The 27,226-nt window shown below is 50.0% G+C and overlaps 3 protein-coding genes across 4 annotated transcripts; 1 reads left to right on the top strand and 2 right to left on the bottom strand.

The window, feature by feature from the left end:
• Positions 1-688: 688 nt before the first annotated feature.
• On the bottom strand, positions 689-7,832 carry CDCP2 (CUB domain containing protein 2). Its single transcript, XM_021541941.2, has 6 exons — positions 7,547-7,832; positions 5,546-5,893; positions 5,120-5,464; positions 4,311-4,664; positions 1,623-1,801; positions 689-1,434 (listed from the first exon to the last, which is right to left on the bottom strand). Exons 1-6 carry the CDS (start codon positions 7,620-7,622, stop codon positions 1,120-1,122), a joined length of 1,617 nt encoding a protein of 538 aa, XP_021397616.2. The 5' UTR covers positions 7,623-7,832; the 3' UTR covers positions 689-1,119.
• A 3,741-nt stretch (positions 7,833-11,573) lies between these two features.
• Positions 11,574-22,432, bottom strand: CYB5RL (cytochrome b5 reductase like). Of its 2 annotated transcripts, XM_077785345.1 has the most exons (7): positions 22,379-22,432; positions 21,141-21,320; positions 20,161-20,309; positions 18,955-19,042; positions 15,821-15,925; positions 14,517-14,720; positions 11,574-12,922 (listed from the first exon to the last, which is right to left on the bottom strand). In XM_077785345.1, the coding sequence occupies exons 2-7, from the start codon at positions 21,315-21,317 to the stop codon at positions 12,719-12,721; spliced, it is 927 nt and encodes a 308-aa protein (XP_077641471.1). In that variant the 5' UTR covers positions 21,318-21,320; positions 22,379-22,432; the 3' UTR covers positions 11,574-12,718. The 2 variants fall into 2 exon arrangements, with proteins under 2 accessions (XP_077641471.1, XP_077641470.1); XM_077785344.1 differs by lacking the exons at positions 18,955-19,042; positions 21,141-21,320; positions 22,379-22,432 and having other exon boundaries at positions 20,161-20,241.
• A 214-nt stretch (positions 22,433-22,646) lies between these two features.
• Positions 22,647-26,634, top strand: MRPL37 (mitochondrial ribosomal protein L37). Its single transcript, XM_021542889.2, has 7 exons — positions 22,647-23,107; positions 23,317-23,500; positions 23,950-24,065; positions 24,553-24,738; positions 25,011-25,168; positions 25,646-25,849; positions 26,411-26,634. The coding sequence occupies exons 1-7, from the start codon at positions 22,732-22,734 to the stop codon at positions 26,486-26,488; spliced, it is 1,302 nt and encodes a 433-aa protein (XP_021398564.2). The 5' UTR covers positions 22,647-22,731; the 3' UTR covers positions 26,489-26,634.
• Positions 26,635-27,226: the final 592 nt, after the last annotated feature.

The following is a 27,226-nucleotide window of genomic DNA, read 5'->3' as shown; positions in this document are numbered from 1 at the left end:
CTTTGACACACGCTGGCTCTGACCCACAGGGATGACCACAGGCTGATCAGTGACAGCCACCCCCTCTTTGATGCTGAAGGGAAATGCTCTTTGTGCTGGGGTGGCACAAGAGGCAGGCAGAGGTCATTCAGCCATCCATCAGGGCTCTTGGTGGGGATCCCCAGTTTTCTAGAGGGGCAGATGATCACAGGACTCTTCATGCTCTCAGGTGCTGAGCTCATCTTCTGCAGGGACCACGAGAGGAGATATGGTGTCACTGAAGTCCCAGCCTCTCCAGCCAAGGTTGTCTTCACAGGGTTACCAAAACCTCCACACTCCAACAACTCCCCAAGCTGTAGCAGGATTTGCTCATATTTTCAAACTTCAGGAGTAATGCTGGTAGAGAGATCACAGTCATGGATACCTGGATATGCTGGAAAGGAGGAAAACACAGAGAAGAGGATTGTTCTCCTCCCCTCCAGCTGCTCGTGGCTGAGGCACTCAGGTGAGTCCTGTGAGAAGGTGAGACAACATGAGAAGATCAAACAAAGAGCTCCAGGGCACAGCAAATGCATCATATCACCCACAGACACCCAGAAACATCACCTGGGAGCACCTACATGAGCTACATCTGTGTGTGCCAGGTGGAGATCCCTGTAACACAGCTCCACAGTTCCCCCCCAAGCATGGGCTGGGAGCATGGAGAACATTTGTTGGGAATATAGCTACATTTGGGGATGGTTTGTACCTCCAAGAATTCAGCTAGAAATAATTGACAGGAAGATTTGCAGCCATCGGCAAACAACGTTTCTTTCCTGAGAGCAGCAGCACTACAGGGAAAACAAATTGAAGCAGGTGCAGGAAGAGTTAGGGAGCACAAGAATTGCATTCCTGAGCCAAATGGACAGATTGAGACAGAGGAAAACAAATTGGGAAGGGAAATGGCTGCCTATCGCCCAGATTTTTCAAGCACTAAGAGAAGGTGGAGGTTGGGTTCAGGCTCAGTTTCAGGGCCTGAGAGCTGTGTCTCTGTTTGGGCAGCTGTGTTGGGGTTCAGCCTGGGATGAGAGTGGATTTTGGGGTGCCTTTCTGCCCTGGGCAAGACTGGGTCTGCAATCCCTGGAGCCTGGAAGGAGCATCCTACAGAAGCACCAGCCCCACCACTGCGATGACCATGAGGAGCCCAGCCAGGATGCAGATGCTGATGAAGACGATATCGCTGGTGTCCTGGCTCTTGATTTCATGGGCATCGATCACTTCCCCATCCCACTTCTGGGCATCCACCAAGTTTTCTGCCTGGCTGAGCCTGGATGGATCAGGGCCAGCAATAAGGGTCACTGAGGCTTCTTTCTTCTTTGGCTCACACTGCACCTCGTACTGGTGGATGTCCTCCTGGTCTCCCACTGAAAAATCAATGTAGAGGGTGCTGACGATGACAGATGTGTTGTTGCGTCTCTGCAAGACAAGGGACATGGCTCATCAGGGCTTTGTGCAGCTCCTTTTCACAGAGGTTTGGAGGGGTTGGCCAGGAATCAGGCCAGGGTCTACTAGAAAAATGTGAGAGGGACTGGGAATACCTCTCTGCAGCACAGGGCTAACCATTTACACAGCTTGCTGTACAGGAGGGTTTGCTGCTCACTAACCTGGGATTCAGTGCCACAGGTGTCGAACCTGGTGTGTATTTTAAAGTTCCTGCCAACCACCTGGGCTGCACAGGAGGGGGTCCCCAGATAAATCCTATTCCTCTCCAGCTGGGCCAGGGACTGCACAGGGATCTGGATGTGGAAATCTGTCCGGGTGCAGCTGACGTTCATGGGCACAACTGTTGGGACAGAAAACAGGGTGCATATGTAGGATTCATGTAGGGGGGTTTCAGGAAAAAAGCTACCTCCAGAATGCAAAAAGCAATCAATATCAGCATTTTAGCCCTGTCCTATGCCAAGGGCAGACATGGATGGCTTCCACAGCTTCTCTGCTTTCTGTCCAAGGGAGAGATCTCACCATCAACCCTCTTGAACCCCATCCTCCTTCTAGGGTCCTTCTAGGGTCTCCAAGTGACACATAAGTGCCATTACAGGCAACACCATCCTGCTGTCACTGCCACTCTCCATCACTGCAAAGCCAGCAGGACATTTGAGTTGCTGCCCAGGACCAGTCCACAAGAGCTTTGTGGATGGCTTGCCATGGGCACAGAGCTCCCCTGCATCCTGCAACACCCCTGCAAGAGACACTTTGATGAAACAGAGGAGACATATTTTGGAGGGACCCAATGCACGCCCTTGAGTGAGGGAGCTTTGTGGCTGCCACATGGCCCTCCTGAAAGGGTGAGCTGGGTCCATGGCCCTGGGGCATCCTCCTGGGGAGCGGCCCAGCCCAGGCACAGTTCCAAGCATCAGCAGCCCTCCACTGTTCTCAGAATGCTAATTTTGATGGGGAGCTGGTGAGCAGTGTATTGAGGGAGCTGCTGTTGGGCTGCTCATGATGCCAAAACGAAGAGCAAGGCACTGGTGACTCCAGCCCCTCTCCATCACTCTCCTTCTGGCACTGTGTTTGGCCTCTCTGGATGTAGAAAGCATCCACACAGGGAAAGAAGCAGGGAGGAAAAATACCCCCCTCTTTAAAGTGAATCCTTGCTCAGCAAGAACTAACCACTTGGGCAATATGAATTATTGAATTATTCCTGCTCCCTCTGAATCTCAGCCTTATGAAACTGGGAAGATGCAATAAAATCAATACAAAAAAATAGTGTCACTTTGCTTCGCTTAGTGCATTATAAAACCATTAGAAGATTTACCAAATAACTAAAGTGCATTAGATCAAGAGGAGGAGAAAGTGGATCCTCTCTCCTGGCATGAAGGCTTTCATTTCAATGGCCATAAATCACACATGCCCCACCCAAGCCTTGCCTTTTGGTGGGCCTGAAAGGGAAATACCTGCATGGCTGCAGGGCTGTGGGTGTGGATGCAGAGATTGAGATGTCCCTTTGCCTCTCTGTGGGCTCCTGAGGAAGCTGCTGGCAGGGAGAGGCTGGTGTGCCCAGCGGGAGCAGTCACTCTCCTGGCAGTGCTGGCAGCTGGGTGTGACATTCAGGGCATTAATCACAAGCAGATGCTGGAATCACTGGGCAAACACAACCAGCAGGCTCAGCTCTGTGGAGGGAGGCTCAGTTTCACAGCCAAGCCTTTGTCCTCCCCTAGCATTCATCTGGCAGTGTGTACCAGGGGATGCAGGAGCCTTGGGCAGTTGCAGATGCCACACCCCTCTCTGTGATGGAACACCCCCCACTCTTGAGCAGCACCCCATCTATCTGTCTCCCTCTGGAGCAGTGACACCAAGATTTTCTCCTTCTCTTACACAGCTGTAAACCAGTGAGAAATCAGCAGGACAAGGACAGGGACAGACGTGCAGTGCACACTATAGCCCTACTAAATGTTCAGTACCACCTCTCTCCCTCCAGATGCTGCAGAGGCTCAGAACTGAACTCTATCCCATCTCTAACTCCAAGAGCCACATACCTCCAAATCCCTTCTGCTATGCTGGAAGTGAAGAATGATTTTGCAGCTGAGGGATAAAACCCAGAGCCAGCCTCCCCAGTGCCTGTGCTGCCAGTCCAGCAGCCCTGCTCTGGCCCCAGCCTTTGGAAAGGCTGCCCCTGGCTGAATCATGCCTGCCCCACAGGTCAGCTCAGATGTAATTATACTGCAATACAACAAATGCCATAAATTTGCTGGCGTTTGAGGTGCAAAGGCTGGCAAATAGAGCAGGAAGGTCACACACTGCTCCTCCCACCAGCTGCAGACATGCCAGACACGCTGGCTGGGACATGGCAGGTCAGCAGCAGGAGTGTGCCAGGCAGGGCTGGCCAGGTGGATTTGGGAATGCTGTGCCCCGGGGGTCCTGCCCTCCCTCTCGTGCTGCTGCCAGTGGAGGAGGAGACACAGGAGTTTATGCCTGCCTGCTCAGCCATGTGCTGGCAAGGCTGGAGCATCCAGGGGAGCAGGGAACAATGTTGTGATGCTTGAGCTGGTCACCTGCTTCTGGGCTTTTGGCCCATCAAAAACCCCCAGGTTTTCTCTCCCTCACATCCTGAGAGAGGAACAGGAACATGGCAGTGGCAGACACACATGAATTTGAAACTGGAAAGCCTCTCCTGAATACTAAACACAACGTGCAGCTCACTCACCACGTCTTCCTCTGCCCCACCCCTAAGGAGCCATGGGATCTGCTCCTGCAGACAGGAACCTTCACTGATGATCCTTCTGGAAATTACATGGTCTCAGGCATGTCCCAATGGAACCACAACACTGAGGAGCACCCAAATGGAACCTTACCTCCCACGTAGGAGATGGAGAAGCCCCTCTGGGCCATGTCGCGGTCGGTGTGGAGGACCAGGAGCAGCCGGTTGCTGCGGGAGGTGACGGGTGCCAGGCTCTCCCGCCCACACCACCGGCCCAGCAGGGATCCATTCTCAGTGCCACCATCAAAGGCAGACAAGTGATCATAGTCACAGCCACCTGTCAGGCTGCTCCGGCCCTCCAGCTCCATGTCCAGGAAGAAGACCTTGACCCGGTAGCCCAGGGGCAGGTGGATGCTCCACTGGCATTTGAGGTTGTTGGGGTAGAAGTTGGGGTACTGAGGGCTGGAGAAATTCCCTTTGATGGTGGTGAACACCTCCTGGCACTCGCCTGTTTAAGGAAAAAGGGGAAAGGAAAAATCAAAAGCAGACCTGAACCTCCTGGATGTGGATGAGTGATCACTTGTTTTATTGCTAAGGGATGCTCTGCCCTTCACCTCACTGCTCCCAGCCTTGTGTTTGGCCAATGGACAGCCAGCAGTTTTGGGGATGGAAACTCCCAAGGCAGTCAAAGTCCTACAGGAGCAACCCATATCCCCAGAGAATGGCATGAGCAAGGGTGACTCCTGCTCAAGAGGGCAACCCAGGGCTTGGAATAGCCACAGTGATGCCGTTTGCACTGTGTGGTGGTTTACACTTCACACCATCATCTCATGGGCTCTCCCCAAAGGGATCCCCTCCATGATCATCTCCTCTTGCTGCTATGGGAGGGACAGAATCACCACCCCAACCCAGTGCCTGTCCCCACATCCTTCCCATTGCCCCATCACCCTGAGACCCCTGCACCTGAGTAGAAATGGGCCTTGAAGCCCCTGCCACCGATGTTGAAGTCCGACTTGAAGACAATGAGGAGGTGTGGGGTGGAGGAGACGGTGCGGGGTGGGCGGGCGCTGCCACAGTAACGTCCCAGGCCGGGGGCAGCGACAGTGGGGCCATCAAAAAGAGCCACGTAGTCAAAGCCACAGCCTTGGCCCCCCTCCATCTGGAAGTCAGCAAACACCAGGGTGAGAGGGCCACCACCACCGGCCCCCCCGATGCTCCAGCGGCACTCGGCATCGTTGGGGTAACTCTCGGGGTAGCGGGGGCTGGTGATCTCCCCAGAGAGCCCCGTCAGCTGCCCACCACAGGCATCTGCAAGGAGGCAAGGATGATGAGGGCAGTGGGAGAGGATAGATGGGGGGATGCTCAGTGACCACCACACCTCCCTGCTACCTTTCCTGTAGGCAGCGGCGAAGCCGTGCTTGGCCACGTGGCGGTCGGAGCGGAAGACCACGGCCATGACGTGCCAGGCAGAGGAGAAGGGTGGCGGGGGCCTGTGGCCACAGAAGGTGCCCAGGAGGTTGCCCCGGTCCCGGGCAGCCCCGTTGTAGACCTGGAGGTAGTCGTAGGCACAGGTGTCATGGTACTCCAGCTCGAAGTGACTGAAGGAGAGCAGGATGGAGGAGCCCTCGGCCACCACGATGAGCCACGTGCACTCTGTCTCGTAGGGATACAGCCCTGGGAAGTTGGGGCTGGAGAAATTGCCAGAGGGTGCTGAAAGCACACCCCCACATTTGATGCCTGGGGGACACAGAACGGGGTGTGATGTCCCCTTTCCAGGGGAAGCCTAAAAGAATGGAGACAGGATGCCCAACACCAGCTCCATCCCACCATCACAGCACCAGAACACCAGCATCCTGCAGAACTCCACTGGGCTTGTCCACCCACTCTCCCTGGAGGGCACGTGTGCCCCCATCACCTTTCATCCCTCCCTTTTCCCCGTGCTGCCCCGTGGGGGCTACAGCAGGGCTCAGCTGTGCCCTTGAGCTTGTCCTGCCAGTGCCAGCACAGCATCCCCACCTGTTTATGGCTGGGAGAAAGAAAGTTGGGAGTGAGTTTTAAAGGCTCAGTGGTACCAGGCTTGCCAGTGCCCCAGCTGCCCAGCCCTTCAGCTTTGTGCCTCCCACTGACCCCACTCCCTCTGTATAAGGGTGGTATCAGAGAATTCGAGCTGGGAGAAGCAGGGGTGAAGGGCTTGATGTGCTGAGCAATGAGTTATGCATGTAGGGATCGATTTCCTAATGAAATCTTTATACTGAGACATGGTTATTATAAAATAAGGCTGAGAGGGGCCGGCTGTCACCTGCCCCTGGGTCTGATTAGGGCTGGGGTGAAGAGGCTGATACATGGGGAACATACATCATGTCTGGGAGGGATACAGACCCTGCACAGCCCCCAGGAGACATGTGTGGGTTCCCAAACAAGGCTGGGCACTTGCTGCCATCAATCTGGGCCAAGTATATTGCAAATCAATAGTCAGCCTGTGCACATTGCTTTTCATCGTGCTCACTGGCACAGTGACCTCCCAGCAAGGGGGTCCTGGGATGTGTGGGATGCAGCACCACGAATGTGTTTCTGGCCAGATCTAAAATCACCTTGCTAATTACTGGGGATAGGCAGTGAAGTAATATGGGGACTGGTACTGAAGGAATAATGGTGTTGAAATAAATACCCAAGAGGGGAGCCTGTGGGAGAGGTGAGTAGCCACAGTGAAGACAGATAGATGGATTAAGGGCTGGGAGCCTTGGGGTGTTCTGGAAAGGCCAGGTGTGGTATGTGGGGGGTGAGCAGGCACCCCAGGGCAGTGGTATGGCCTCAGGAGCACCTGTACCAGGGCCAGGGATGGGTTTTAATTTCTGGCTCAGCCCTTCTGTGAGAAAGGTGCTGCCATTTTGGGACGGGGAATTGCTTGGGCCACCCTATCGCCTGAATTACTGAATTATTGTGTCATCTGCTAACCCTGCCCTGCATCCTGGGGAACCTTTTATCTGGGTAAGGTGAGAGATTTATTGCATGCCTGCCACATACACATACATGCACACATTCACATATAAATGTATATGTGTATATAGATTTATGTAGGCAAGTGCAACTCCAGAAACTAACAAACCCTTCACCAAAGCACTTGTACACCACAACAGGACAACCCCTACCTGCACTCAGTAAGGTAAGCATGAAGCAGAAACCCAAACACAGCAGCATCCCACACTTGCTGCCACAACAGTGACTCCACATCCCAGCTCCTTGCCTCTGGCCTGAGCCAGCCCCTCTCCCTGCAGGAGAGCTGGAACCCACTCACACCCCAGAGCCACTGTGGCACAGCAAATGGCCCTCCCCTCCTCAGGAACCATGGGTGCCCATCCAGCCCACCAGGAGCTGGGTCCAGGCTCTTACCTCTGCTCGGAGCATCCCCGAGAGCCCCACAGAGCATGGCCAGCACTGCCAGACAGCCCAGCCCTGTGCACCCCATCCTCCAGCAGGCAAATCTCCCCTCACCAGTTCCCGAGCATCCTTTTGGAGCTGTCTATCTGGGAGGAAAAAAATAAACAAAGAGAGAAATAAATAAAAAGCAGGAGGACTGTAGAATTAATAGTGGAATGAATAATTCATCGCTTGTTTGAATTAAGAGCAGCAAGGTAACTTGATCTATTCCTCCCTTCCTTCACTCAGTTTTAATGATCTGGATCAAATGTCCCAAGGATTTACACTATACCAGATACCTTGTCAATACACTATATTTAGAAGAGATATTAATGTTTCAGAAATGGTGTATAACAGCAATAAGTCTGGGCTGACAATATGCCCTTAAGGGGCTATGAAAATAATTTAGTTCGCCAAGCAAGCCAGCGAACCAAAATGGGAATTTCAGACTTACCGCGGAAAAGCATCTCAGGAATTACCATGATTTATACTGCGGCACCCACTGCACAAAGCCAGCTGGTGGCGAGGGCTGGAGAAACGGGAGCAGGATTGAAACACGGCCGCGTCTCCGCGCCGGCTGCCAGGTCAGCATCCCTGCAGCAGGAGTCCGGGCTCAGCAGGATGCTCAGCCCGGGAAAGCAGCAGTTGTGAGCACTAAAGATAGCAAATCCCACCTCCCCCGAGGAAGATTACAGATGAATTGTGACTCATGGGCAAAAAACATCGATTATTATAGAACCTGCTAAGGCCTTGGAGAATTGCCACGTTCTTCCATGCTGGCTCACGCTACTTCTTGCCCAGGCTCTTGGATGCACGCAGCTGAAGGTAAGCAAGCCTTTGGGTTTGGTGGGAAAGATGTGCTCCTTGTGCCATGCCACATTAGCTGGAGAAACCCCAAACCCACCAGTGGCTCAGTTCCTTCCCTCCTGCCCTGGAGAGAAAAGACTTTCCTGCTGCCACAGCCCACACCCACATGAATGCCAGGAAACAAAATCCCACGAGGGCCTCCCAGCGTGAGGGACCTGTGCTAAAAAAGTCACCTTCAAAGCAGCAGGGAGAGAAGCAGTGAATATCTCTAAATCTCAGGCAGGAGACAAGTTGCATTTATTAATTAAGCAATGAGGATCAATGCCTGAGACATTTCCTGTGGATTAATGGTGGGCTGGGAGGAGCTGATGGCCTGAGGTGCAGCTAAAGACCATTAACACCAACTGGTCATGAATCCCCAGGAAGTGCTCCATGCCAAGGTCGTTAAGTGCCTGCATATATTTATGGGGAATAACAACAACAATAATATTTGTACAGGCTCTCTCCCCACTGCCCAGCCTTGCTGGAGCCATGCCGAGGGCTGCTGGGAGTTCTGGGACATCCCAGCCAGGAGCCCTCTATCCTGAGCCCAGCTGAGGCAGGGAACATTGGGTTCTGTCCTGGGGCATTGAGCACCACATCACCCCACCAGCACCAGGACTAAGAGCACAACAGAATGAGGAGCAGGGCAGCTCCCCCTGTCCCTGGGCACTCTGGGAAGACCCTGCCCCAGTGCAGGCTCTGGGAGATGCTGCAACGCTGGCACATCTCCTGCTGACCTTCCAGGAACATTACAGAGCTTAATTAGCTACTTGCCTAATGGCTTGGAGAGGAGGTCTGACCTCATCAACAAGTGTGGGCCCACACAGCAAAGATGCAGGTGAGGTCTGGCCATGGCACAGGAGCCTCTCCTGGGTATTTTCCATTGCCACAACCCTGGTTCATCTCAGAGCAGTGATCAGCCCTCCCAGCGACTATCACATGGACTTAGGAACAAAGTGCTCCCTGACTTCTGCATTGCTGCACTATGGAGCAACATGTTTACCCTCATCATCAGTGGGCAACACCCAGTGTCTTCCAGCCTTTCCACCACTGCCCTGACCAGCACCAAGCCAGTGCCCAGGACCCCAGTACCTGCCCAGCTGCTCCTCTCCCTGCCCTTAGCTGTGCTCTGCATCAGCAGGCCCCAGGAGATGGGGGCCAGGGCTGTGCAGCACAGCAGCTGTGCCCCGCTCCCAGGGGACAGCATCCATCAACCACCGGCACATTCACCCTTCTCCTGACCCGGGGACGGCCATTCCAGGCTGGGCCTGAGCCCAGACAACCCGGCTGTCAGCTGAGGAGCTGGGTGGGAGGGTGGAGGAAGGCAGGGGGAGAGTGACATGCAGCAGGGAAGCAGAGGAGCCAGGAAGAGAGGTCTGGCTGGAAGGTGCTCTGGTACTTGTGCTCCAGCCATGGATATGGTGGGTGATTTCAAGGTGTGCCTCTGTTCCTCTGTGGGCAAATTTATAAATCATGAGTCAAAAAGGCATTTGATTCATTTAAACAGAAAGGCCGTGATCAGGACTGTGAGACTTCAGAGAAGATCAAAGGTTTAAAAATGGTCCCCAGGAGAAACGGGAATTATTTAGGCAGGAAATAATGAGATGAAATTAAGAAGGTATTTAGGCTGCACACAAGGAAGAAAAAAGGAAGTGAAGCAAAGCCCCTCTGCCCTGCACAGTGCTGCACGGGTGGCAGGAGCTTCCTGGGGGCAGCCAGAGATGAGGAGCATCCTACCAGCACCCCCCTGCCTGGCAGGAGAGGCAGGATGTGAGCCCCTGCCCTGGCTGGGAATCGGCCACCCAGCCGAGCTCACACACCTCCAGCTCCAGAGATGTTCCAGTCACCAACAGCACCGACACCAATTCCCACGAAACTGCCACCACGGGGAGGTTCTGGGCCTCCAAAGGGAAGGAAACCTCTCCTCTTCCCCTGGCAAGGAATATTCTGCACCAGAGCCTTTCCACTCCACATCCCTGCGTTTGCAGAAACCCACGCCATCCTCTGCCTGTCCCCATGGGGGATGGTTGGGATGAGGGGACTCGTGTTAGAGCCAGCCTCAGAAACAACAAAAGGCAGGAGGGGGAAGGGAGAGAAGGGCAGAAAATAGAGAACAAAGTGCCCGCGGGCGGTTTAAAGGCTCCTTGGAGCTCCTGCTTCCAAGGACATCATCTCCCCCGTGGAGAATGTCTCGCAAAGCCGCTGTCCCCTCGGGCGGGACATGCCCCGCTCCTCCCGCCCGGCCGCAGCCCGCCCTTGCAGGATGGCAGCCGCAGCACTCACAGCTTGCTCCGTCTCTCACCACCCTCCCTCCGAGCCACGAACAAAGACGGAGCCGCGCGGCAGCACGGCCGGACCAGCTGGGTAGGGTTTAACCATCGTGGCCCATATGTGCTGAAATACCCAGACATATTGGGGTTGTGTTTAAAGGAACAGTCCCAGCTTTCACGCTGAAAGCCGGCGCTTTTCCAAGGCAAGCGTGAAGTTTTTTACCTTGAGCCTTTGCAAAAAGGTGGGGTGTGGTTCTAGCAAAATCTCAAAAATACATAATATTTAAAGCTAGAGGACTAGAAGCAAGGTTTTCAAATACTCAATATCTGACAAAAATATTTTCTCCATATTCCTAGCTAAGACCAAAGTAGGGAGAGCAACTGGAGAAAGCATCTCATTATTTTATCAGCCTGTGTGTGAAGAAGCACCTTAACTACACAGTGACTTAGGGAGACTAAAGCACAGCATGGATTGGAGACAAGAGCTGGCCTTGGACAGACCATGGACAACTTCCCTGGATCTCCATGCCTTTAAAGCCAGAACCCCAGTTTGGGTTAGGAAGATGGCTTTCTTGTCAGCCCTTTCTCCAAGGAAGTTAACATGAAAGCTGCAGCCACACTTGATTAATTCCAGGCATTTGGTAACTGGAGACAAATCTCAGCAGTGCAAAGGGAACTTACACTCCCTCCCAAATGTGTGAATCAAGCCACTACTTCAGTACACGCTGTGGTTTTTGTGTAACAAACCACATTGCCTTTGTGTAAGGTGTAGTGTTAGACCCAGGTACAAAAGGAGCATGAACGATAATGCAATAACCATCTGACACAGCCTGGAAAACCCCACCACAGGATGAACTGGGAATGAACAGAAAAACACAAGGTGTGCAGGACTGTTGTATTTCCAGGCGTAGATACTAAACACACCAGTCTGAAAAGATAAAAGAGTGGATAGCACATACCTCAGAGGAAAAGCAGCAGCATTTTGGACTGAAAAAAAGAGGAAGAGGCCCAGGTGCCCAGGCTGTGTGTTGTGCCAGGCTGCCATCCCTTAGGCAGCTCCCCAGCTCTGCTCCCTGTCCCACAGGAAAGCACCCCAGCACACCCCATGCAGCTTTCCCTCCTCAGGTGGTGTTCCTGTATGCTTAGGGAACCTCCTCAGGCACCTGAGAGAGTCCTGTGACAACATCAAACAGCTGTTTATTTGTAAAGAGGTTCAATTTAATGAGCCAGGGTTATGATACAACACTAAGGGGACATGGAAAGCAAATAACCATCCTCCCTGACAGACAGCAGCCACCACCCAGCCACGCTCTCCCAGATTTAGGACATGTCTTTGTGTTCCCAGGTAGCATTTCAAGGGTTAAGCACAGGATAGGTACCACAGGCTGTGCCAGGGCAGGAGCTCAGCCTGCCTAAGTTCTCACTAGACAGAAAGTATCATTCCATCCTTATGGATACTTTTTCCATATACAGTTGGAATAGCTGTTTTCAGAGATCAGTGCCACCTTCTCTGTATTACTGTATAATGGGGCAATTGAGGCACAGCGAGATTGAAGGGACTTGCCTGACATGAGCCTGCACATGACAGAACCAAAGTGATCCCAACTCTGCGGTCCCCTTGGCCTGGCAAGGATCCCTGAGGATTGTATCTCTCCTCTGGACACCTAACAGGGCACACCACCACTGCAGAATAACACAGACTGCAAAGCAAGTCACCAATCCTCATGTTACAGCAGAGCTGTGTGCATGGATGCTTTCTAGTACCCCCTTAAGGAGATCTCCCTCTTAAAATTGCACTTGAAGACTTCCATTAAAATTGCCATGCAGTCCCTGAGGTATGGGTGGTACACCATGTACCAGCCACTTTGGAATGGCACCTGTTCCTTAAAACACCCTGGAGTGAGGATCAACAAATAGTTGCTCCAAGGAGCTCAGTCTTCTGAGCAGGCCCATTTTGTGCAATGTCTGCAAAGAAACAAGGACATCCAAGGCTCAGCCTAAGGTTCCTCAGGTCAGGAATGTACTGTTAAAAGACAAAACAGGAATCTTCTTCAATTCCTACAACTTTCAAGTATCTACTCATATCTTCATTGAATGCAGAAGAGCCACAAATTAATACAAATGGCTTTCTTCGACAGGAATTTACTATTGTCTTCATCAAGTCTTCATTGAGACGACCAGTGTATGTGTTTTCCTGATAGCTCCAAGGAAGTTTTTCCAGTGAAGTTTCCTGGAAAGGTAAAAGGTTTGCTGTGTGTGATGTTAAAAAGGACAACATTCCTTAGAGCTGAATCTCCCTCCTCTCTTCACAGTGGTGCACAGGATGATTTTCACCTTTGTGAAACATATGGGTGACACTGACCCTTCCCGAGAGCTGCATTCCTCTTCTTAAGCCCAGATGAAATCTTTCCCTGCCACAGGACCCAGCCACTCACTTAGAGGGGACTGAACAAAACCACAATGTAACTATCACAAATAAATGCTGCAGAACCTTTTCCATTGAGAACCATCTCCCAAGGCACCCTTCCAATTCCCAAATCCCAAGTCTATTCCTCTCCATTGCCTCTCCCATTCCCAAGTCTCTTTCAGTCCCATCTCCCTTGACCAAAACTGAAAGAATCCAGCTCTGATCCCATGAGATGTGTCAGCTCCTGCAGTGCTGGATCCAGCAGGGACTCCTCTGCTGCAGTTAATCAGGAGCAGAAGGTGCTCAGATGTGGTGGTGACAGGCAGCACAATGAAATACAGACAGATACACAATTTCAAGAGGGAGGATGCACGAGCCAGCCTTGGACTAGCACAAACCTCCTAAGAGAGGAGGAAAAAGGGAGAGAGGAGGGCAGACAGTGTTGACAGGGGTCAGGTGGGTTTCATGCCCTTTGCTGATTGAATTTCAAGACCTCCTCATGCCTTTGAGACAGCAGTCAAAGAGTTTAAACACCCTGAAAAGGGTATTTAAGCCATGTCACCAGAGACAATTATGGTTATGCTCCTGCAGAGCAGCTGAGGGGGTGCCCAAGTTACCAGCACATTTCCCTCTACCAAATCTCATCTTGCCAAGGCCACATGTGGAACAGAATGTATGAGGCAGCTCCACTGTGAGAGATACAAGAAATGATTCATCTGAGAAACTAAAAATGCAATGGGATTCATTCCCTTAGCATAAATAATTCTTTCTATATCCTCCCAGCAATGAATCCTCGTTTCTGACGGAAATAATTTTTAACCACCAAATCCGTGCAGAACACGGGTAACTTTGGGACCAAATGGAAATGAAAAAGACTGCTCAAAATGTAAGACCATTGAGAGGTATGCCCTCATCCCATGAATGTGGCAGGAAAGTAATTTTACAGAGAGGGAGACAACTTTTAGAAGTTTAAAAATGGGTCAGCAAGGAAAAATAATTGCTGGGAAGTTGGTGCTTGCACACCAGAGGAGAGCTCTAGCCACAAGCAAAGAATGGAAGATAAGGAGAGATTAAGGCACTGGCATTAGGAAGAAGAAAACCAGCTTATTTGCTGTTTAGGTGCAACAACAACCGTCTGAAATGGGGGAGAATAACCAACAATGAATATAGAACAGCAGGTCCATCCCAATAGAACAGGGAGGCAAAACAGAACAGTGATGGCCATTCCCCAAAATTCTCCAGACCAGTAGCAGTGTGAGTACATGTAGCAGATTTAAGAACAGCAGCTACTGGATCACAAATTAGGCCAGATGACTGGGAAAGAAATAATCTCATGCTTATGAAAAAGTGGAGGAGGCAGAGGCTCATCCAGCACACAGAATCCTCACACAAACACACTTCATATCCATTTAGTTACCTGGCTTAGGACATAAAATATTCTAATATTCCAGTACCGAGCCAAATCCTGCAGAAGAGGTTTTAAATAAATTTTGTCAAATGTAGGGAAGCAGCCAACAAGAGTCACAAAGGTTTCATCCTCTTCATCATCTGTTATGGACTGGAGGATGGGAATCATTGGTGCAAGGCCAGTGCCAGAAGCCAGCATGAGGAGTTCTCCATGCTAACAACAAAACAGAGAATTAGGAATGAGCTGTGGTGGCTGGAAATGAATGTGCTCATGGTCAGCTCCTCTTGCTGCCACCCTGGTAAAGGGTCTCTTGAGAAACAACATACCAGAAGGTCATGAACTGGTAATTTAAATCCCAAAATGTATTTTTCTGCAAAGGATTACAGATAGCACTTAAAAGAGTTTACATATCAGATCTAACAAAACTGGATTTTACCCAAATATAATGATTTATCCTAACTTTAGCCTTGATTTCAATTAATTCACGTTTCAGTTTCAATTCTGCAGTATGCTTTGCTGACCCCCTGTGTTTTCTTCCACTGGGAATGCTCCCTGGGTTACTCTTTGTTTTTGCAAAGTAAAATCCCGAACGTCCTCTGGAGGCAACGAGTGTGTCAGGAAGCAGAACACAATTGCTCTGCATTAAGCTTGCCCACTCAGATTTTACTTATTTTTGTTGGGGAAAAAAAAAGGCCAAACAAAATCAAATCCACCAAAAACCCCAAAAGGCTTTGGGATCTTAATGACCAGTGTTTCAAATTTGCTCCTCATTTGAAAGGTCAGAATTAAGTAACTGAATTAGTGTGTGTGAGAAGCCTCCCCCTGAAACCAGATCTGCCTTTCCCTGCAGCCAGCCTGGTATTGGCAGGTGGGATCAGCGACTTTGGGGAGCGACTTGACACCTCTACAGCTCAGGGAATACCTGAAAGAGGAGAAGATTAACACCTGCTCTTCACCCCTACTCAGTCACAACACAGAGATGTGGGTCAAATCAGGCAAAAACCCATCTATACTCATTGCTGGTGCAAAGAAAGTTCCCTTTGTTAGGCACATCAGGAATTCTTAATGCAAGTGATGAACACAGAGCCTTGCTAATATTTTCCTGCCTCCCATCCATCTCCTCTTCCCTCTTAAATATTCTGCAGTTCAAGAAAGTGCTCCAACTGACTGCTAATGCTGTCACACTGTACAGTAACCCAGGAAGTCTCTAAAATAATCATGAAAACAGTAATCAAATTGATGTCTTCCCTTCAGAGTATTGAACAAAGCTTGCTGCCACAGGCTGAAGCATCCTATGGCTCTTAGGAACTAACCTTATTAGGTTGATATGGGAACCCTCCAAACGGCCCACGCCAAAAGACCACGTCTCCTCTTTTCCATGTTTTTATGTATTGTGACATTATCCCAGCTTCATAGCACTAATAAAAAACATTGCACAAAAGAAAAGAATAATTATACTCCATTGGAAAGTTTCCCAGCTTAAAGTCGATTATAAAGTTATCTACATTTAAACGAAAAGGGGACAAAAAACCATTTTGTGTATTTAAAAAAGAAAGAATGATCTGTTTGAAAAATAACTCAAAGTTATACCCAAAACAAAGACATTTAAATTAAATCATATTGGAACCACTCCAGCTTGACTATAATGTAAACACAACCCCCTTCTCACGCAGCCTGAATTTCCAAAACTGGAAAAGCTTATCAAGAGTTCTTGCTTACAAAGCACACAGAGAAGAGTGTCTTGAATGCAAAGCACAGAGCAGGCCTTCAAGTGTTCTCCAAATCTCAGGGTATGGGGGTCTGGAAATGCCCTCTGGGTACTGTTAGTTATATAAACACCACATAGCTCTTGCTTTGTTTCAGTCTCTCAGATGCTGCACTGATACAATTACTGACCCAAAGTCAGGTTTCTCATTTGTAAAACTCTTTGTTTTCAGACCAGATCATCTGGATGCTGAGGGATGCCTCCATAGTTCCAAAAGAATACGTGGAAGAAAAACAGGAGCAAAAAACCTGCTTCACTTTCCACCAGGCACAAACAACATTATCCAGGCTGTTGCTTGCAGGAATGCTGATCTCATGACTGAGGAGAAGCGCTCAGTGCTTGCTGGAAACAGAGAAGGGACAAGAGGCTAGAAAATGAAGGGCTTGTCCAAGTAGTCATGTTGCCACCCATGCCCTAAATGTGTGACCACTGAACGTTTTAGGAGGAAATGTGAGCAAAAGAGCAGCCATGGTCTGGGATGTGTCCAGAGAACCAGGACTGACCCAAGCAGCAAGAGCTGAAAGCCCAAAGCTGCAGCACACAATGGGTCTCACAGGATAAGCCTGGGGAAGAGCAACACAACCAGGGGTCAGAAGATGGGGTGTGATACAAGCCCTTGGCAACTCCAGCCCACACAAAAGAAGTGTATTTGGGGTATTTCCTGCACAGGCATTGGAGAGAAGCCTGGCTCCACACCCCAGTGCCTTGGCTGGCCACCAAGCTGCACTGCAGGCAAACAAAATTGGTGAACCACAAAGCAGCTCAGAAAAAGCGAGTGAGGGAGCCTGTGCTTGTGACTGCAAGCAGTGTTAGCTAAGAAAGAAAAAAGATGCTCCTCCCTTCCCAGCCTCTCACTTAAAACCTGAAATATTAAGAAGTATTAGCACCAGTTGTTACATTCAAAAGGTAAATCACACACACATCCAGGCTCTGAGTTACTGTCAGAATTCTTTTATGTTCAGAGGGCTCTGGGCAGGTGCTAAGTCTCATGCAAAGAGTGTGCACTTGCTTCAGAGAAGCAAATTTTATACCTCCCTTCTTCAAATACATCCAGAAACCCAAGGCAAGAGCAGAAAAGTTCAATTACTGCCTCTTCCCAAAGGACAGGGGTAATGGAAACTAAACCAATCCTTCTTTCACCAAAATTATTTCCAAAAAAAATTGATGTGAAAAGTGATTAAGTAGGTTTAAAATGAGTTTTTCTAAATAAAAAGAAAAAAATATATCTCCTGGGGGAAAACTTCCACACCCCGTTTTACATGGAGAGAAACCCTAACATTATAAAATCACTCAAAAAGAGGGTTATGCTCTGTAAATGGCAACTCCCTCACTCTTAACTGTAGTATCACAAATGCAATGCCATAATAATAGGAGACAGAAGGGTTTGAACAGTGCTTGGATTACATAGTAATAATAATATACTACTTTCCAAAATTGCCTCAATAGTGTGAAATATACCACAACCTACAGAGTGAGTTATAAAAATGGCTGCTTTACACTGGGTGTTACCAACCTCTTTTGTCACTGCCAAAGAATAACTATAGCTCCTTTTGGGATGAAAGGTTCTATATAAAGGAAAGGTATCATTACAATCATTACTATTATTATTGAAATGCAAAACCTGTGAGTAATGAGCTGCTATACATGAAATTTCACAGTCATCCTATGAATGTATCCTATTAATGCAACTCAAATGCAACGTTTCTCTCCCCTACTATACAACAATTGCCACAAGAATGGGGAAATGACCCTCCCACAGGTGTCCTAGAGAAGCTGTTCACTTTTCTAAAGAGCAGGGTTTGTGTTAGAACATACAATGCATAATAAACCCCAGAAACGTGAAATCCTGGAAGACAGGCAGAGAACAAGTGGCCCTTTTCTGCAAACCACCTGGGATACCCAGCACTCTGAATTTCACACCTGTACTGAAGTCTGTGTCTGCTCTGAGGAGTCCCTAGTGACATACAGATGAAGTATTGGAAAAATGATCAAGTCAGTATTTGCCACACAAAATAATAATAATTTATGAGCACCCTGAAGACTTACATGAGACAAATTTCTAGCCAAATCTCCTATAAAATCCTTTTGAACTCAACCAGCATTTTGTGGTTGACTCCATAAAGATGAGGACATTTGTCCAAAATGGGCTCTGCCACCATGTCCACCTCAATAGCTGTAGCCTGTGCCTATGGGACACCTCTCTGCCCTGTGGGCCTCAAAATCCCTCTCAAACTGCAGCTCCAGAGCCCTTTCTTAACACCAGGGGCAGCTGCCCAGTGATAGAGGGGTGTTCTTCAAGTAAAATACAGGGGGAAGGATAAGGGCAGACATTTCCCATAATCAGTGGTTCAGCTGGGCTGACAAATGGGTGTGATTTCAAAGACAGCCTGAAAAAGCCAAATGAAAGGAGAGAAGTGGAATGGACACATCTTTCCATCCCAGGGGCTCTCCCAGGTGATCCCAGGGCTTCTGCTGCAAAGCACTTGTTTGTGCGTCAACTTATCCTGCTTTCAGTTTTGTGGGAAAAACTGCAATTTTTATCAGCAAAGCAAAAACGCTTCAAAACAACAGAGAAACAGTCCATGAGGGATTTGAGAGAGTCTCACTTGAAACACTGAGGGCAGGCTTGGTTCCTAAAGAAAACACCTTATACTCTAATCCATATTGTCCAGGCTTACTTACTTTAATTAGAACTTCAAAGTAACCTTCTGCATTCCTGGGGCTAATTGGAGTATAGGCTCTCTGGACCTCCAAACCATTCACCACTCCTCTGAGAAGAGAAACAGGAAACCCCTGTGACTTGGGTCTTTAGGGGGGCTCCTGCAGCTCTCTGGGAGACAGGCCCTCTGCCCAGTGGCCCACCCTGTGCACAGATGCAAAACATTTCTCTTCCAGAGGCAGAAATCCAGGGGGAACTTAATGGCTAACAGCACCTTTTGTTTTCCCGATGGTGGCCTCAGCTGTACCACATCCAGCTCCTGGACACACCCCTGAAAGGGATTTTGTAAAAACGTGCATGAGTGGCAAAGGGGAGAGAAAATGCTTAAGTTTGCTGCTCCTTTAGAGCTGGGGTCACTTTCTGCATCCAGTCAGCATCTGGTAATCAAATAACAAAAGCCAAGGCACAGCCTTGACCTCAGGCCTTGTCAATATAGACTGTATTTTCCTGTAAGCCCTCCCTTTCCGTGGAATTATCCACCCTGCTCTTTGCTACTGACCACGGGAATTGATTGAAGTGACCAAACCTTTTTCTGTGCTGTGTGATGAGCCAGGGCTGGAGAGAGGAGCGTGTGCTGTCAGCAGAGCCAGCTGCATACACCAGCCCTGAATGTACCAGGGACGTCAACAGATGCACATCAATGGCATCCTAACAGGACTTTCTCTATCTGGCAATGATCACCACAGATGGCTCAGAGACAGAAACTTTCCCCAAGTGGCCCCTTTCTGGCAAGCAGCAAACTACACAGGAGGATTGTTTTGCTAGAAATCAGTCAGGCAGTGCCTGGGTACTGGGGTGCTGAGTTACCCCAAGATACAGGGCCTAAAATACCTAGCTCTGGGGCAAGTGCAGCTCACTGTCTTCATTCCAACACAGTGGAGTAAATAATCTGTTGTAAGATCTATTCTTTTAAATCTTTCTCTCTGCAAATGTATTTTCTTAATCACACCTAGTTCTTTGTGAGCCACCAACGCAGGGATAATGCTGAAGAAAACTACAGCTTTTACCATAGAATTAGTAGAGGCAGCGAGCTCACGAGCCCTTTCATCTGTGTCATTGTGGAGGTACAGAAATCATGATTTGCCTGCTATGAAGCCTTTGTCTATTGACAAAACCCTACGTGTTAGGTTACATAATGCAGACTGTTTAACTAGCACAGAGAACAATACCTTAACACGATATGTTGTCCTAAACTCAATTGCAGGCTGCTATTTCCCGGTAATTCAAATTTGTACTGGTAGGTGTCCTCTGTCAGCTGCTCCACCAAGCTCACGCTGAATGCAGTGAATGTATCCGGATTCAGCTCTGAATTATTGCTCTGCAAGAACAACAATTAATAATTACTTGGTTAGATGGTGTCTTTTATTATTTCATTTTTCTCTGGAAGCAAACATGTGTGCTCATTTAGTGCCAGAGATACTCAGGACGTATATTAAGGGCCGGCGCAAATTCCAGCTCTCTGCTGATTCATTATCATGTTCTGCAGCATGCACTTTGGGATCTTGCATTTCTCCCCACCACCACCTTTTTAAATTACTTTTTTTTACACCTTACAGCAAGGTCATCCTATTATGACTCACTGCAATCATTTTCTCATGTCTGGAAACAAACAGAAATAATTCTGCTAAAAAAGCCAAGTGCTGCTTTGGGGACAACTTCGCAACCTGCTGATGGCCACAGTGAACAGAAAATATTGTCAGTTGTTTCAGCTGATCTTTTTTGCTTGACCCAGCATAGTTAATCTAATGTAAAAGGGCAATGACAGACTTAAAATTACACTCTGAAGACAACTGCTCAACCACACACAACGCAATTTTTTGTCAGTATCAAAATACAAGTCTAAAAATCAGGCAAAGATGAGAAAGGTGAGGAGAACAAAGCTTCTGCGAGGAAACTCAGAGAGGAGAAGCTGCAGAGCCAGAGCTGTAATGCGACACCAGGGAGAACTCTACACTTGGAAAATCACATTACAGCAGGGAGAGAGTGGCCAAGGGGGAGGGTGAAGGCTGACTTTGGAGAATTGCATTTACAGCCCTCTCTTAAGGCACCATTTGAATTTACCCCTGCATCCCTCGCCCAACACCACCACCCCACACTGAACAAGTACGATCAAAGCACAGGCTCCAGAATGCGATGAAGAGAAATCGACCTGCTCCTTCTTTCCCATGAGAAGGCTTTTGTCTTGCATTGCTTTGGCTCTCTCCCACTGTGCAAGCTCCTTCTCGTACACATCGTAGATGCAGGGCTTGCAGCCGCTGCCGCAGCACTGGGATGGAGAAGGTTCCTGGGGCCTCAGAGCCAGCCAGTCCTCCTCGTTGTCACTCATTGCCTGCAAAACACAAGCCCTGCATCAAACCCAGCACGATGAAAAGCAGCGCGTGCTCATGAGCTGGGTGTTTTCGGAAAAGGACAGAAAATCTCTCTTGAGCATTTTGCGTGTGTGTCAAACCGAAAATCTGGAGCTGGTCTGTGTCTGCAACACCCCATTTTTGCTCTAGTGCTCAATGCCCCTGCACAAACACCAGACCTCGCAGCCACCAGCCCAGAGCAGAGCCTCAGCCCAGCCTTGGGCCCTCCTCCCCAGACAGGCTGCCCAGGCAATGCTACACCCTTTAATCCTGCTCGTTCCGCCGTGGTGATTTCCTACAATAGAGCCACTTGGTCACCCGGAGCAGAAATATCTTAAAAATCTGCTGCTCGGTCCAGGAGAAAGGGCGACAAACCCAACCACCAGGACAATGGGTAACAAGCCCAGCCACCAGATGCGGCCCGAGTTCTGTGCAGCTTTGGAACGGGGGGGAGGGCAGCGAGCTGAAAGCAGCCTCCAGAGCCCAGAGACTTGAGGCAAAGAGGGCAAAGTCTCGGTGAAACAACCACTTTGGTCATGGGCTTTGACTATACGGCTCTAAACGCACAGGTAAGGAAGCACAGGATTTTATAATTCTTGCTCCCGTTGCCTCCAAGCGAGTTGTAGGCTCTCAACAGTCCTGAGGCCAAAAGCGCTGCAGGCCTCGTACACACGGGAGGAGCGGAGGCTGCTCACAGCGCGCTCGGGCCCGCATCCCTCGGACACAAACCGGTCCGCAGGAAATTATGAAGCCACGGGTGACGACGTGGAGGAAGCGAACACTTAGCGCTTCCAGCAGTTTCACTGTCAAGGTCAATTAATTAACTAACCTCCACCCCTGTAACAGAACACACTCATTTCAAAGAGGGGGGGCGAACGGAAGAAAGAACCAAAGGCAACTGCCCCGGCTTCCTACCGCTCTGTCCGGGGACGCGGAGCACCCACGGGCTATCAGAGGGGGCTAACCCGACGTGGCCGCGGGTGAGTCCGAGACGCCCGGGCTCGGGGCTGCGCAGATTTACAGAGTTTGGAGCACTTACTGTGCGCGCCCGGGGCTTGGGACGGACCGGCCCGGGGGCTCGGACTGACCGGCCCGGGGCAGAGCGGCCCCAGCCCCGGGACACCACAGCTCCCGCCCAGGGACGGTCTGCCAAGTGCCCCCCCCCGCCCCACAGGAGATGAGGCGCCTCTCCCCGCCCACCTCGCCGCTCACCAGCCCAGCGCCTGCCCTCACCGCCAGGCAATTTGCCGACCCTCCCTTACGGCGGGGCGCGCCTGCCCGCCATTGGCCGCCGGCGCCGTCAGTCACCGCGGGTGGCGGTGGGGGACGAGCCTCGCCAAGATGGCGGCGGGCGGGCGCTGAGGCGGCGGCGGGAGGAGGAGCAGCAGGAGGATGGCGGCGGGGCCGATGGCGCTGAGGCGGGCGGGGGTGGTGGCAGCGGCGGCGGCGCGGGGCCTCGCCACCCGCGCGGGGCGGCCCCGCCACCGCTCGCCGCTTCCGCGCACGCCCTGGACCGTGCGCGGGCCGCCGCCGGAGGTGCTGGCGGAGCTGGCGGAGCCGCGGTCGGTGCGGGAGCAGGTGGAGCTGGACACCGTCACGTACGCGGAGCGGCTGCACTACGTGCCCGGCCTGGCCCGGCCGCGCTTCCCGGCCTGGGAGCGCGGCTGGCGCGACCCCTGGCACTCGCCGGGGCCGCGCTACGAGGAGATGGCGCTGTACAAGGAGCGCGGGTGCTACATCTGCCACCAGGGTGTCCGCATGCTGGAAGGTACCGGGCACCCGCGCTGGCCCCGGCCCGAGCACCCGCCCTGCTCCTCCTGCCGAGGGTTCTCCTCGCACAGAGTGTAAAAACACGGGCTCTGCAGAGCCTGCCCAGCCCCATGAGCTGCCGGTCACGCATAGAGTGGCTTGGGCTGGAAGGGGGCTAGAGCATCGCCACTGTGAGCTGTGATAGATCACGCTGGGTTGTGTTTCCAGGAGTGCGGCAGGCGCAGTGGCTCACCAAGACGAAGCTGGTGGAAGGTTTGCCCCCAGCCGTGCAGGGCGTTCTGGACAACCCGGCCCTTGGGCTCCAGGAGCTCGAGGAGAGGGCGGAACGCATGGTGGCCCACGCGCGGCTCTGGGACACGGCAGAGGTTGCTCCCAGGAGGGAACGATATTGGTGAGTGCTCAGCTGTAAGGGAGGTTTTAAACGCTACAGAGAAAATTCATACACAGCTCTTCCGTGGAAAGACCGTCAGATTGTCAAACCAAAAAAGCAACAACCAAAGCAACAAATAAAACCCAATTCTGAATATTGGCAGTAGCACTGACATAAATACTACGCTAGATCAAAGCTTCTTTCAGGCCAATGTCTCTCTGTGTCAACTCCCGATCTACTTCTAGCTGATGCAAAGTATCAGTTTTTAAAATAATTGTAAGCATTACCTCTGCCAACTTGAAACAGGCTTGGTGTGTGTGATACCAATCTGCAATCTCTGTTAACTGTTTGGGAGTGTTATGCCATTGTATGTTTTACATACAGTAATTTTACAGCATTAGTGCCCCAGAAGCATCTGCCTGCTATTATGATTTCATTTTTATGTAACTGTTTCTTTTCTTGTTTTACAGCCCAATGCTGTTTGAAAACCTGATACATATATGCCGGTTAATGTCTGGGAAGTTTCCTTCTCTGAGTAAAAGGATGTTGGCTAGAAACTGCAGGATAGCAGCAACGTGGGAAAGAGGTCAGTTGCTGCTGTGGTGGAAGCTTTTAGCTCTGTAAGAGGGGTAGCAAAGCTCCTGCCTTTAAGGCTGAGGACTTGGGAAAAAATTAAACAATTTCTGGAACCAGGTAGTTCTTTCTGGTTTAAACAGCGCTATTGGCATGGGCAGCCAAGGATGATGGCAGGATGCTGTCCCTGAGGAGATTATTAGCTGTTACTCAATATTGACAAGATCGTGGGAGAAGGGAGCCAGTCTCTTAGACCTGATTGTTTATTTTCTGTGTCCTAAATCAGTGCTGTTGTTTTTCTAAGGATGTTTAGTTAAGAACTTAGCCCTAGCAATTAACGTTGGCATTTTAGAAGAACCTACATGAGTTACTATTTAAGATAGGTTTGGAGGTGAGGGGGAGAGAGTGAGCCTTGCAGAACAGATTGGCAAAAGGAAATTTACATCTTTCCCTGATATTATTTCACCAATGTTTGACTGTAGCCTGATTTCCCTCTCCAGAATCCATCCTCCTTCAGGTCCGTGGCCCGAGTGGAATACTCATGAACTCTATGACCCCAATACCACCAGTAGCCTCCAAGGAGGAGATACTGGCCACCAAAGAGCATGTTCTGGAGACCTTCTATCCCATTGCGCCTACAATCGATCTTCAGGAGGTGAATGTGTACAAAGAGCTCAATGATACAGGTCAGTGTTGATGATAATTATCTGTGTCAGGGTTAACTTGGGAGTCCTTGTCCTTCTGGGGACACCTGAGAGTAGGGACTGTGTGGGAGTGAGGGGACAGAGGAGTGGGCACAGGTTTGCAGTGTGGTGTGTATATTGTTGCCTAAGCAGGACTGAGGACAAGAACTCCAACCCCAGCAAACTACTTGAGCAGTTCCTGAAGATAAGGGGAGAAAACCTTGGCTGCACAGTGCCTTCCTGAGCGGTTTCTGACATGAGTGTGTGCCCTTTAGGTTTCAGAGATGGTTATCCCTACTCTCATCCTCACACCCTGTTCCTCCTGGAGTCTGCCAACATTCGCACTAACAGGTTCAGACCAGAACAGCTCCGTGCTAAAATGCTGATGTTTGCTTTTGGCAACGCGCTGGCCAAGGCCAAGGCGCTCCACGGGGTACGTATGGGATCCTGCTGCTGGGCCTCTCTTCTTCCTCTGCTGCTGCAGCCACTGCAGGAGGCCTGAGAGCTCCCTACAGTCATTTTCACATCCAAGCTTCCCAGTCCAGAGGTGAAAACCCAACCTTCAGAGATCCAGAAATCCACTGCTCAGCAGTGGGCATGTTTGTGATGCAGTGGGGTGGTATGGGCAGGAACCAGGGAATAAGTTCAGCTGTAAAACTCTAACCCATCCCACAGCTCAGTATGTAAATTGACAGTTCATTGCTGGCTGAAGGAGGAATTTTAATTAAAATACAAAATCTACATTCAAAACTTGTTTGACTAGAGTAATTTTCTGGGCAAGGTAACAATATATTTATTAAAATCTTGGCTTTAAACCGACCCAAAGATGCAGAATCAGCAAGTACTCATACGATTTCTGTTGTAACTAGCTTTTGAAACATTCTCCCCCACATGCTCCTTCTTTTCCTAGAATGATCCCAAGGTTTTGGAACAGCCAGTAGTGGTGCAAAGCATTGGCACAGATGGACAGCTCTTCCAGTTCATGGTGTTCCAGTTAAATACAACAGACCTTGTATCTAATGATGGCATAAAAAATCTAGTCTGGATTGACTCTGATCAGAACCTGTATGAGAGAGCCCAATGTGTCCCAGAAGTCAAGAAGAGAGTTGTTACGGTAAGGAAAACTTGGGAAAGGTAGTGTAAATGGTGCCCTTTCACCACAGCTGGGGTCTGGGAGCTGGCACAAAGCTGCAGCAGGTTTTAAACTTACTGGAGGGACCTGAAGGGGACATTGGCCTAATTTTTACCTGAACAGGTATTTCTGAAGGTACCAGTTCCTGAATGTTTGTAGTGCTGATGTGTGACATGCCAAGCTTAACATGAACTCCTCCAGACAGATACCCCCAGCTGTAATCCACCATCTCATAATGTGCTTGTTCCAAGCCAGCTCTGAGGAAGGGAACTCCCACAAGAGACAGTCAGCCTCTCTGGGGAATGAATAGAGCACGGGGCTGCCAGGACTGGTTATACTGGGAGGGTATCTCACAGGCAAAGGGGTTCTGCCCTCTGAGATTGACACCAGTGGAAGTACCCCTGCACAAACCCTTCTGGGGAGGGAGAGCACAATTTGGAAGCTGCCATGCCTGAAAGTCTTATTCAAGCATGTTTAAAGCCGTTGTTTGTCTACATTAATCACTTCACTGCAAACTGAGCATCCGTGTCTTTTTCTCTGCAGAAGCCCGCTGGAATTTCTGGCTTTCAGCCAGACACATTCAAGAAGTTTCTGGCACTGTATCTGCATGGAACTGTGTGAAATTCAGCTCAAATGAAAATACTTCACCAACTGTACCTGCTGCTTCTCTTTGCCAGAACCATCACATAATTAAAGAAAGGTGGATTAATTTACTTTAAAAAATAAATTATATTGTTACTGAAAGTAAAATCTTTTTTTTAACTAAACAGTGCATGAAGAAACTCTTTCATTTTAGGGGCTCACCTCTGGATTTGGGTTAGAGAAGTCGTCAGATGCATCCTCCTGCACTCTTCCTCCATTGCCTGGGAAGAACATAAGCCAGTCATTATTCCTCTGCGCAGGCTCTGCTCTCAGTGTGCTTCTGCACAGAGCCAGACTCAAACCTATTCCCGAGGTTGCTTTGAGTCCCTCTGAATGCAGAAGAGACTTAAAAAGCTTCAAGGGGAAAGCCTGAGCTACGAGGCTTTTTCATTCTGCCTGGCTTTGACTTTGTTTTACTCCTGGCTGCCGTGGGATGCGTCGTGCTGCCCTGTGCTTAGTTCCCAAAGCACTTAATCGGAGGGATTGCTTTGTTGGATCTGTAGAACCACAGTCCTTTTATCCCCCAATCCTGGATGAAGAGACCTGTGCATTTGGGGAAAGTGGTGTAGAATGTAGAGGGAAACTTTGGTGCCTGTAGCTGGTATTTGCTGCTAAAAATACAAAGGAAGAATTTCTTCCTGCCACACAGAGTTAACTGAGCAGGAAGCATATTCTTTTTAACATGGGGGGATTAGTGTGGGTTTTATAAAATGAAAG

The sequence above is a fragment of the Lonchura striata genome, chromosome 9 (assembly GCF_046129695.1).
Source record: "Lonchura striata isolate bLonStr1 chromosome 9, bLonStr1.mat, whole genome shotgun sequence".
Lineage (NCBI taxonomy): Eukaryota > Metazoa > Chordata > Aves > Passeriformes > Estrildidae > Lonchura > Lonchura striata.
Note: the sequence above shows the minus strand (reverse complement) of the source record. Positions and strands in the feature narration are given on the sequence as shown.

What these genes read in the sequence shown, in the direction of transcription:
- CDCP2 (XM_021541941.2), bottom strand. Translation starts at nt 7,622, where the DNA reads ATGGGGTGCACAGGGCTGGGCTGTCTGGCAGTGCTGGCCATGCTCTGT. An exon ending in CGCCGCTGCCTACAGGAAAG is followed by an intron (nt 5,465 to 5,545) that starts GTAGCAGGGAGG and finishes GCCTCCTTGCAG; the next exon opens with ATGCCTGTGGTGGGCAGCTG. An exon ending in CCTGTGGCACTGAATCCCAG is followed by an intron (nt 1,435 to 1,622) that starts GTTAGTGAGCAG and finishes CTTGTCTTGCAG; the next exon opens with AGACGCAACAACACATCTGT.
- CYB5RL (XM_077785345.1), bottom strand. Translation starts at nt 21,317, where the DNA reads ATGAGTGACAACGAGGAGGACTGGCTGGCTCTGAGGCCCCAGGAACCT. An exon ending in GGACAACATATCGTGTTAAG is followed by an intron (nt 19,043 to 20,160) that starts GTATTGTTCTCT and finishes TTCTCTTCTCAG; the next exon opens with AGGAGTGGTGAATGGTTTGG. An exon ending in TCCCATATCAACCTAATAAG is followed by an intron (nt 14,721 to 15,820) that starts GTTAGTTCCTAA and finishes TTTTGTTGTTAG; the next exon opens with CATGGAGAACTCCTCATGCT.
- MRPL37 (XM_021542889.2), top strand. Translation starts at nt 22,732, where the DNA reads ATGGCGGCGGGGCCGATGGCGCTGAGGCGGGCGGGGGTGGTGGCAGCG. An exon ending in GGGTGTCCGCATGCTGGAAG is followed by an intron (nt 23,108 to 23,316) that starts GTACCGGGCACC and finishes TTGTGTTTCCAG; the next exon opens with GAGTGCGGCAGGCGCAGTGG. An exon ending in CCCAGGAGGGAACGATATTG is followed by an intron (nt 23,501 to 23,949) that starts GTGAGTGCTCAG and finishes CTTGTTTTACAG; the next exon opens with CCCAATGCTGTTTGAAAACC.